Source organism: Corythoichthys intestinalis, chromosome 17 (assembly GCF_030265065.1).
Source record: "Corythoichthys intestinalis isolate RoL2023-P3 chromosome 17, ASM3026506v1, whole genome shotgun sequence".
Lineage (NCBI taxonomy): Eukaryota > Metazoa > Chordata > Actinopteri > Syngnathiformes > Syngnathidae > Corythoichthys > Corythoichthys intestinalis.
Genome location: NC_080411.1, coordinates 11352050 through 11364186, shown reverse-complemented (window position 1 = coordinate 11364186; position 12137 = coordinate 11352050). Strand labels below are relative to the sequence as shown.

General features: G+C 38.2%; 1 protein-coding gene across 2 annotated transcripts in view; it reads right to left on the bottom strand.

Annotated features, from left to right (window-relative positions):
• Positions 1 to 5736: 5736 nt before the first annotated feature.
• dym (dymeclin) overlaps positions 5737 to 12137 on the bottom strand; it is a 145053-nt gene continuing 138652 nt past the window's right edge. The window contains exon 17 of one of the 2 annotated variants that reach the window (XM_057818417.1): positions 5737 to 11976. In XM_057818417.1, coding sequence (XP_057674400.1) covers positions 11827 to 11976 — 150 coding nt within the window. In that variant the 3' untranslated portion in view covers positions 5737 to 11826. The remainder of the gene's footprint in view (positions 11977 to 12137) is intronic. The other variant, XM_057818416.1, reaches the window with a different exon arrangement.

The window sequence follows — 12137 nt, the reverse complement described above, 5'->3', positions numbered from 1 at the left end:
TAAACGGGGGTCTCCAGGGTAAAACGAAGAAATCAAAAATAGTTCGGGGGCTTAATGCACCATGAATCTGCTATGGCAGCATATAGACATATTGTTCTATCAAGCACAACAGTTCTTTTGTCTTAAAATACAGCAGTTTATTTTAAAGAGGGGTGCAAGAGCAGAAACTGCTTTTCTAGCCTTGTCTGTTTTTCGCCATATACCGGTGTGTGTGTGTGTATATATATATATATATATAGAGAGAGAGAGAGAGAGAGAGAGAAAGAAGCCTTTTCTTTCTTAACGTATCCTTTTTTTAATTGCATCCACATTTTCTAAGAAAAAATACATATAAAAATGCAACAAGGTTTCATTAAAAATGTTTTTTAATACTACATGTAGCAAAAGCTACACCTACAAGAAAAATAGTATATTTATCAATGAAATTGCGCCAGGTACTAATTCTAAGAAAGTCTCAAACTGTTACAGGAAAATGTAAATAAAACATTTAAAATGGCTTTTTTTATAGGATTGTAAGACAAATTCAATACATTTAGTAAAATTACAAGAAAAATATGGAAATTGACAAAAAAACGATTGGGTCCTTTTTCTTTTAAAAGGGTGCCATTTGGATGTAACAGCGGACACTAGCAGAAGGGACATTTTTTGCTAAAGTTAGCCTTACCCTATCTTTGCTAGCATAATACCTTACATGACTTTGGGTACTTGATGTGAATTTTATAATTTTACAACTAATCCTTTTGAAATGATTTAATTTCTTTGATATATAGCTTTAACAGCACAATCGGATTTTTAAAGGAGGTAAAAAAAATCTAATCGCTTACCACACTTGGATTTCCCGCCACTGGTGTGATGTTATCGCAGAAGAGTGATGTCATTAAAAAATGGGGAATTTTCTTAAAGGGACACTAAAGCCCCTTTTACATACATACCTCAACACCGTTAAAATCCCAGGATTTAAACGGGTAGCCGTTGTTTGCGAACACAATTTCCCGGGTCGGCTGACACTGAGAATACGCGAACATTTTACGGGTCGCACCTTAGTCTAATGCCCGGGAAAGTCCGGTGATGACGTTTATGTGAAAGCAAGCGTTAAATTCCCGGGTCACAGCACGGTGGCTGACGATGTAAATATCATGACTTCATTTCCTCTTTCTTCGCAGTAATGGTAAATGGTGTTATACTTATGTAGCGCTTTTCCACCTTTCAAGGCGCTCAAAAAGCGGTAAGCAAACATCACAATTATCAATATAGCAAACGGAAATTGGCTAAATTAAACTGAAAACATAACGATATTAAATTGCTACTCGATCGTAAAGCCTAACCCAAACCCTTTTGTTGCAGAGGTTAGGGTCCGCAACTGCGGAAACATGGTTGTTCCTCAAAGCAAAAAACAACGGAGGGATGCGTTCAAGGGTTTATTAAACACAAACAAAAATACATGCAGTCGCGGAAAAGGGGGAATAACACAATGGGTCCCTGACAATGGTCGACGGGGATGAATAATACTAACCTCAGCGGTAGGCAGAGAGAAATAAAACGACAAAACAAATACACTGAAATACCAGTGCAATGTAGGGGATTTCAAAATGAAGGCGGCAGACGAACAAGCTAGCAAATGCAGGAAATTCGAGAGTACAAGGTGTCGAATGGCGCCCAGCAAGTTAATATCTCGGCACCCTTCTCTTGGGCTTAAATACAGTCTTGATGAGGTTGAATTGGCTGCAGGTGCGACGTAGTGAACGCTTCCACAACTGTAAAACAAAACACGATCTGACGAACAGAACGTGGGAGCTGATGCTGATTTTGGAGAAGAAAAAAAAAAGAAAACTAACGCAATTACTTTTGGGGAGAAGTAATTTGTAACTGTAATTAATTACTTTTTTAAAGTAAAATTAACAACACTGGTCTTGTCTCCATTCCATGTCAGGTAGTCTAGGCACGTTGTTTGCATCCTGATTAGCGTCTGGCTAATACATGTTAGGTCCAACATAAAATTCCAAGCTCCTCTTCTTCCTCCAACCCTTCAAAAACTTGGGTCTCCTCCCTTACGCTCGATCTATCGCTTATATCGCTGTTTGAATCATTGTTTGAAGGGCTTTGTATGGCGGCCGTATGTATGGAGCTGCCATCGCTGTTCCCGGTGTGACGCACCACTTCCGGGTTCGTCCCCTTTCAGGCTCAAACTTCGGAAACGCGATTATTTTGTCAAATATACAACATATAAATTATTTTTTCGTGCTTTATTTGTTGGACAATTTTAATTACTTTAATTGTGACCCTATTTGGCATGTGATGAAATTACTTTACATTTCCGCATGAAATTCTTCAGGGGGTGCTAGCCAATCAGATTTCAGGGGAGGCCAGTGCCCTCCCATCCCCCCTGTAACTATGGCCCTGCTTATACTGGGGACACAAATGCCATTCTATTGAGAGAAAAAAAAAAGTTACTATAATTTTCAATAAACTTCCACAACAAGTCTCAATTCTCCAATGTCATCTTTATTTAGGTAAAATCTCAGGAAAAATTACAACTTTTTCATGCAAATTAACGGCATATTTTATGATTTTAAGTAAAATGTACATATTAATTGAGAACTTTTTCTTGTAATGCCCACAAAAACAACTTTTTTTTTTGCCTTATAAAAATGACTTAATTCTCTACTATTGTTATTAGCAGCTCACTAATTGTGCTTAGCAGAGAAAAATCCAGACGGCCATTGTGCTGAATTTGCATTAGTGCATGTGTGTGTAATTATCTCATAGACAAGGAAGCGTTGTAAACTACGCAAGCATCACTATGTTAATGTGCCGTTGTGGCTTCGGGGCAAATTGGGGGGGTTGGCATGGCGCATGATGACTGGGATGGCGGGGGGTTGTAGTCAATTGCTCATCCCTATTGTCCCATCTCCAGCAGTGGCGCCGGTCAAAAGCAACGAGCGGGAGGAAGCGGAACGGGGTTGGGGGCGACATGTCTGGAAGTAATCAGTCACTAGGGAAAAGCTCTGTGGAAGTGACTCCATGTTGTCCTTCCTCTGCCGGGAATGTTGGCCATGCAGGAAGCAACTTGCTCTATTTCCATACAACAACACACTAGACCACGCTATTTTGAGCTCACTCTATGTATGAGCAGCATTTCATTCAATATTTGCAAAGCACTAAAATATAGAGCGCCAATGTTTTCGTTCAGTGGTGATGAGTACACTGGAATTTTCAGTCTATTATTCAATTTCAGGATCATAAAAATAGGACTTTTTTGTTGTTGTGATCCTGTTATGAAATGTTGATATATCGTCATACTTTGTATTTGGGGTGGGAACACCTGGGTAGCCCACGATACGATTTGCCATAGACTTCACTATTATTTGAAATCCTATTTTCCAAAACTAGCTAGCGACCTAAAACCAAAACAGGCGCCTCTCTTAACCCTTGAGAGTCGAAGGACGCGCCGGCGCGTCCTCAGCGCACGTCGTCTTTGAAGCGCCCTCACGTTTTAATTACGTCACCCACATGCCGTTGGTTGGTCTCGTTTTAAAGTGCGGAAGTTGCGGTTTACTCTCGTTATTATTTGAAGTCAATCGACCAACTAAAACGTGAGATATTGTCATTTAAGTTTTATAGTTTTATTGTCCTCTCAAAAAAACATTAAAACGCTGCATGGATCATTTGTTTATGTCTATATTTCCATCATTTCTTGTCCTTTTTCAAAACGGAAGCTCCATGAAAAAAACACAAATCAAACGAACCCTTTCGAAGTCACAGTGGAAGCACAAAGAAGCCGTTTGGATCGAGCAGCGACTTTGTGTGACTTTGAGAATGAACGGAAAACTAAATTTAGCACAAGCAATTGTGCTTTTTGATCAACTTTAGGAAGAGGATGGTCCAAATTCGTCATCATCGTCTTCTTCGAAAGAGTCCTCGAGTGAAGATAGTGACGGATTTGAACACGTGGGTGACGCCATCGACGAGCAGAGGTAAGCCAACTCACTTTTTTTTTTTTATGCTGAAAAAGTTTCTTTTGAAAGTTTCTTTTGATATTGCAAGACAAAGTTCATTTTGATGCAATATACAGTGCCTTGCAAAAGTATTCGGCCCCCTTGAATCTTGCAACCTTTCGCCACATTTCAGGCTTCAAACATAAAGATATGAAATTAAATTTTTTTGTCAAGAATCAACAACAAGTGGGACACAATCGTGAAGTGGAACAACATTTATTGGATAATTTAAACTTTTTTAACAAATAAAGAACTGAAAAGTGGGGCGTGCAATATTATTCGGCCCCTTTACTTTCAGTGCAGCAAACTCACTCCAGAAGTTCAGTGAGGATCTCTGAATGATCCAATATTGTCCTAAATGACCGATGATGATAAATACAATCCACCTGTGTGTAATCAAGTCTCCGTATAAATGCACCTGCTCTGTGATAGTCTCAGGGTTCTGTTTAAAGTGCAGAGAGCATTATGAAAACCAAGGAACACACCAGGCAGGTCCGAGATACTGTTGTGGAGAAGTTTAAAGCCGGATTTGGATACAAAAAGATTTCCCAAGCTTTAAACATCTCAAGGAGCACTGTGCAAGCCATCATATTGAAATGGAAGGAGCATCAGACCACTGCAAATCTACCAAGACCCGGCCGTCCTTCCAAACTTTCTTCTCAAACAAGGAGAAAACTGATCAGAGATGCAGCCAAGAGGCCCATGATCACTCTGGATGAACTGCAGAGATCTACAGCTGAGGTGGGAGAGTCTGTCCATAGGACAACAATCAGTCGTACACTGCACAAATCTGGCCTTTATGGAAGAGTGGCAAGAAGAAAGCCATTTCTCAAAGATATCCATAAAAAGTCTCGTTTAAAGTTTGCCACAAGCCACCTGGGAGACACACCAAACATGTGGAAGAAGGTGCTCTGGTCAGATGAAACTAAAATTGAACTTTTTGGCCACAATGTAAAACGATATGTTTGGCGTAAAAGCTCATCACCCTGAACACACCATCCCCACTGTCAAACATGGTGGTGGCAGCATCATGGTTTGGGCCTGCTTTTCTTCAGCAGGGACAGGGAAGATTGTTAAAATTGGCGGGAAGATGGATGCAGCCAAATACAGGAACATTCTGGAAGAAAACCTGTTGGTATCTGCACAAGACCTGAGACTGGGACGGAGATTTATCTTCCAACAGGACAATGATCCAAAACATAAAGCCAAATCTACAATGGAATGGTTCAAAAATAAACGTATCCAGGTGTTAGAATGGCCAAGTCAAAGTCCAGACCTGAATCCAATCGAGAATCTGTGGAAAGAGCTGAAGACTGCTGTTCACAAACTCTCCATCCAACCTCACTGAGCTCGAGCTGTTTTGCAAGGAAGAATGGGCAAGAATGTCAGTCTCTTGATGTGCAAAACTGATAGAAACATACCCCAAGCGACTTGCAGCTGTAATTGGAGCAAAAGGTGGCGCTACAAAGTATTAACGCAAGGGGGCCGAATAATATTGCACGCCCCACTTTTCAGTTTTTTATTTGTTAAAAAAGTTTAAATTATCCAATAAATTTTGTTCCACGTCACGATTGTGTCCCATTTGTTGTTGATTCTTGACAAAAAATTTAAATTTTATATGTTTGAAGCCTGAAATGTGGCGAAAGGTTGCAAGGTTCAAGGGGGCCGAATACTTTTGCAAGGCACTGTAAGTGTGTGTTTGTGTGTATAATAATAAAATGTGCATATCAGATCAAGTCGTACGTGCACTGTGTGTATCCCAGGCAGGAATCTATAATTTGTGGTGTTCTTCTTTCTATATGAAGATTAGGGATGTAGCATATATTCAGCTATGGTATTCTTTCTATTGTCATACATATAGATTTCCATTATTATTTATTGCTGTATATATTTTTATTTTATACTTTATTATTTTCATAAATACTGACTTTTTTTCATGTACATTTATGGTGACAATGAAAGTAAAGTGAAATGAAAATGGAAGGGTGGAAAGAGGACCGACACCCCTTGGAAGTGTGGGCTGTGTGATGTAGCCCTGTGTCTAATTCCAGGACGAAACTGCTTTTCGGAGTGGCATGCCTGAGAAAAAAAAAATTTTTTCCCCCACAATCAGTCTTCTCAATTTGTGTATATAAATGTGTGTTCAAGAAGCTTGATTGTGTGTACATAGTTTTCATCAGGTGATGGGCCGCAATACCTAAACTCATAAAGAGATGGCCTCTAAACACTTTTTGTGTTAGATGGTATATATTTTTTCACTGTTCTTCACTGTTTGGTCTGCTGTATATAACCTGTTTTGACTAGAGCATGTATAAAGGCAAAAAACGCCTATGGCTATACCTGTTGTTTATGTTGAATTGTCAAATATAAGACTATTTATTCTAAATTTCTTTGGTTGAATGTTCATCCTAACATGTTGAATAAATATTACAAAGTTTCAAAACGGTTCGTTACGCATGTTTGGTTGTCAATTGGACATCAATATTAAAAATTTTGACAAAACGATTTTGGAATTTTTGGTCTTTTTGGGCCCAAAATGATGATTTATAATTGGTCAGTGAAGGAAACAGTTTGGACATGAAGTTCAAGGTGTCACAAAAAAAGGGACCAAACCAGGCCATCGTAAACAATTCTTTCTTTGAAATATAAAGGCAACTTCAAAGGCATGCAAAATCAGACAAAATAGGCCCAGACCTAAAAGGGTTAACTCATTTGCTCCCAAAAACATATAAATACGTTCTATTTTGAATTGTTTCAGTATCCCAAAGACGTATAAATACGTCTTTTACGTTTTTTTTACAAGAGACATCTCTGGGTTCTGATCTAATATAGCTCCAAACCACAAAGCTAATAATCCATTTTAAAGCAATAAAACTGGCCACTGGAAGGCAGTAGCGCATCTGGTAAGACCCGCCACCTGATTCAACTGCGGAATGATTTGCAAATGAATTCTTTAAAAATCAAACAATGTGATTTTCTGTTTTTTTTCCCTCCACATTCTGTCTCTCATGGTTGAGGTTTACCCATGTTGACAATTACAGGCCTCTCTAATATTTTCAAGTGGGAGAACTTGCACAAAGTGGTTGACTAAATACTTATTTACCCCACTGTACGAATGAAAAAAAAAGACTCTTGTTTAAAAGCAAAAAAACAGGAAGTTATCATTCATTTCACGTATATATTTCAAGATAAAGTTACCCAAATTTTTGCCATTCATTTCATTTTTTACGTTTCAAGGTGCATGCATGGTGCTATTTTATATAATTACCTTGAATCCTCGACCAAATCACTCCTGCATGCTTGTGTACACTAAAACTTTCGTCCTGTTTCCACCTAAATCCGGCGTTCCAACACAGCGTGTGTGCGAGTTTATCGCAGTGAAAGCTCCCACGACGCTCTGCCTGGCCCAGCCCCTTACGGGAAACTGGCGCAATGTCTGTAAGAGCTGTTTCCTCAATTGATAGTGAATTCTATGGATTTGCGATACAAGGGTCATGATAACTAGGGTTGTTCCGATCATGTTTTTTGCTCCCGATCCGATCCCGATCGTTTTAGTTTGAGTATCTGCCGATCCCGATATTTCCCGATCCGATTGCTTTTTTTTCTCTCCCGATTCAATTCCAATCATTCCCGATAATTTTTCCCGATCATATATATTTTGGCAATGCATTAAAAAAAAAAAGGAATAAAACTCGGACGAATATATACATTCAAGATACAGTACATAAATAAATAAATCCTCAAGATGGCATTTACATTATTAAAATTCTTTCTGTGAGAGGGATCCATGGGTAGAAAGACTTGTGACTTTGTATATTGTGACTAAATATTGCCATCTAGTGTATTTGTTGAGCTTTCAGTAAATGATACTGTAGCCCAAATGCATGATGGGAAGTGGAACCATGACTGTGTGTAGTGCTACCAAGTGATATATCTTCTCTGCGTTGGGAGTAACATAAGGTGTTTTGAAAAGATCAATTGCTACCTTGCTTCCCCGCATTACTTCCCATGATATTTCTAATCCCAAGGGGGGGATTGTAAGGCTTTAGCCAATTAAATAAAGGCTCCAAAGGCCGCCAAAATTCACTATACTCATTGTACGCTGCCTTTTATCTCTCTATATAGGTAAAACGGCGCCATTACAGATTGAGCGCGTCAATGCGTGGGTGGGTCTTGCAGCGCATGCATTAATTGCATTAAATATTTTAACGTGATACATTTAAAAAAAATTTAATTACCGCCATTATCAGGATAAATTTGATAACCCAACCTTAAGACTAAACTAAAGACACTGGATGAGTGTAACATATTATGTTTGTAACGTTAAATACAATTAGAAAACGATTTAATTTTTTTAAAAAAATAATTTTTTTAAAGGCATGGCCAATATTTTTTTGCCGATTCCGATACTTTGAAAATGACGTGATCATCGGCATCTCTAATGATAACGATCATCTCACGAGATGATGATACAACAATTATCGCTACATGGGTCAGGAAAGTCGACAAAAGTACTAATAAACAGAAAAACAAGCTTTTTTTTATCCTTCTGCTGAGATTTTATCACTAGTAGACGTTTAATCCGTTTTAGGTTGGAAGGTATTTTTTCTACCTATATTAAGACCGAATAACAACTTTTAGAAGCCGGGTGACTTTATTCCGGTATTATCATTACGGTAACTGCAGACTTACATCAAATAAGATGGATGTTTCAAAAGACCGTTTCAATTTGATACCTGCGAGCAGCTCTCTCGTGACGTAACACCACGTATCCACGGTGACGGAGGTCACAAACTTTTCCCCGTCCTACTTTGTCTTCTATAGCAGCCGCTCATCACATCTACCTTAATGGGGAAAGAAACCACAACCGAGCTCTTGCTTCATCCATCTTGCTGCCGTCAAGTGAAACGGGAGCGTCGGTAAGGTGACCCCGCCGGCGAGGCGGAACAAGGAGGGCCATGTCACTTTGGAAGAACCTCCATTCAGCCATCTGCCAGCTCAACACCGTCCCCCATTTCCCCGTAGCGAAGCCGCGAGTATCTGAAAGAGGGCCACTCTGGAGAGAGAGGCATTAGCTTTGTCCTTGACCACGCAACAATTTCAGGCATGGATAAAAAAATCCATAAAATGGCGTGAAAGTCTCTTGAGAAGGGGTAGCCGTTATGTCCTTTTCACCTCTCTCACTGATGAGTTTTCTTTCTTATTTATCGGCTGCGGAAGTTTCAGCTAGCATCCCAGGAGATATTAGCAAACAAGACTTACTTCGGCGAGCGTCAAAGGATTAAGAGTTAAAAAGAAAGCTTTGTTGTTTTAGTTTATGAATAGTAATGATAATCTCTCATCCCCCCTTCTTTTTTGTCATGTGACTTTCAGAGGATAATGACCTTAAAGTGTACTAGTATATGACAAGACAAAAAAAATCTTAAATAGTTTTGGAATTATTGGAATTAAAATAATATTTTGAGACAATTCAACTATATACAGCAATTTGGCAAAGCACAGATGACGAGGAATGAGTCTTTAAATCTGCCGTTTAGCTCCTCCTGTCATTATAGCGCCCTGGCGCCTCTATTTTGGTGATGACGTCAGCGAATAAACAGTTTCAGTGGATTTCCATCGAATATTTTAAAATGATATATTATATATATTATTTAAAATATTTTAATATTTTAAAATTAACGCCCGTTAACGCGATAATTTTGACGGCCCTAATAAATAAATAAATATATATATATATATTTTTAATTTATATCTTCTTCTTATTATTATTATTATTATTTTTTTTTTACAAACTGCATTTTTCCATCCAGAGTGAGATATATCTTATTATTATTATTATTATTATCATTATTATTATTATTTTTTTTTTTACAAACTGCATTTTTCCATCCAGAGTGAGAAGGCACACTTTAAATATATTAAAGTGATACAGTGATCTTTGAGTGAACTTCGAGTAAAATTCAAGTATCTTGAGGCCGGGCTGAGTGTCCTCTTTTTTGGAAATCAAAATATGGTCACCCTAGTTTACAACAACTGATTAACTTGCATAGCAAAAGCACACTAGCTTAAAAGCTACATAATGCTAATGTTTACAATAATTGGCTATCTTGCATAGCAAAAGTCCGCTAGCTTAAATGCTATGTAATGCTAATTTTTACAACAATTGGCCAACTTGCATAGCAAAAGTCCGCTAGCTTAAATTATATATAATGCAAATGTTTACTAGACAGTTTCTGGTGCGCACGATAAACTATCTGGTGCACACCAGATTGCTTAAATTTATTTTATTTCTGTCAATGTCCCTTCAGGGGCTCTGTAAGACTAAAAGCAGCTTTTTAGTTTTAGCCAACAGAACTTTAAAAGGGTGTTATTAATAAAAAAGTCTTTTAGTTTTTCCTATTCCTGTACCGAGGTATGTACCGAACCATGACTTGTGTGTACCGTTAGACCCATAATGGAAACCCACCGCATGACGAGGGGAAAAAAAAACATGGCCGGTCCGAACGCTTTGTAGACCCAATGAATCACACAGTATGTCAATTTGCTGATAATGATTTCACATTAAGGCTCTAGTGCTTTGATACAATATTTTTATTTTCAACCACACATTTAGAGGGGCCCGGTTATATATTGATATAAAAAATGAAACCAAAATAAATAAGTCAATGCAAATTCTACACATGCATATAAAGAGACAAAATCAAGAATAGTTGAAACTAAGAAGTAAAGTTTACCTGCTACCGTGCTGCTGCAATTTTGGTTGTCATTGAATACTTATATGCTAATATGCTAATCAAAATCAAATGCGTTCAGGCAGTACAAAGAAGTGTTAGGGACACACTGAAAACACCAAACATGAATAAGGAAGAAAAAAGATTTTTATCAGAAACACTTCAAAATGTTGGGAAAGACTTCTTTAAAAAAAATCAAGTTTAATATACATTTTCCCCCCCATAATATTTATTGTCATAATAGTTAACTTAATGCCCGTAATATTCATGAATTAGTGATGGACTTGTATTTTTCAAGAAAAAACAGAACATTTGGAATAATTTAACATGTTTTCCTCTCAACTACAAATTCATTCTCCTTGGATTTTATCATTGTTCTTATATTATTTCAAGAAGATGAAATATCAATAATATTAAAGAGCCTCTCTTTTAAAAAAAATATTTTTTTTTCCAGAAAAAAAAGTCATTATATTATAAAGCTTTTATCCAGTAACTTGTAATATTAAAAAAAAACTTTTGCAATCTAATCGTTTGTTCAGTGTGGCTCTAACGCTCCTTAACTCATCGCCTGCCATTGACGGCGATAGCCGTCCAATCCGTTTTAACTGGGAGAGTGGCAGCGAATGAACAAACGTTCATTCGCTGCCACCCTCCCAGTTCAAATGGATTTGACGTCCACAAGTGACAAACCCACAACAGAAAGATGAAAAGCGCCACAAGATTGGACGTCTATCACCGTCAATGGCGTTGAAAGAGTTAAGCAGCAAAGCATGCGCGAATAAAAAGCAAATTCAACATCATATCGTGTTTACTAAATCCTCTGTGCACATCTTAATTGACTTAATTTTTTTCCGTATTTATTATTAAGGAACAACAACCGGGATTATTATCAGTCGCGAATCTGCATAGAATGCGAAACAGGCCGAGCTCCCCGGCGGAGAAGCCGGGGGGATTGATTGTTTTGGTTTACGACAAAATGAGGTTGCGCCGCGATGCCGCTGTAACACAAGGTCGAGGCACTTCCAAGCAGTGTCCTATAAAAAGTAACACACACTCTAACACACTCACACGCTCGCCAGTCTTTACCGGAGCAAACGCACTCAACCGGAGTCCACGCTGAAAAGCTCGATACCCTGCTGGCTCCAGTGAAGGCCCACTCCCGAATTGAAGACCAGCGACCATACGTAGGGGATGAAGAAGTCTTCTGGTTGATCTTCCTCCACGTACTTGAACTTCAGCTCTGGAAATTTCTAGTTAGAGAGATAAAGAAAGTGATTAGCATATGAACTGTGAAGGAAAAATTCAAATTCCCAAAATAAACGAGGTGTAATTTGAACCTTCGTGAAGTTGACCCCCCATCAGATGCAAATTTATATAAAAATGATGTCAATTATTTGTTTACAGGGGGATT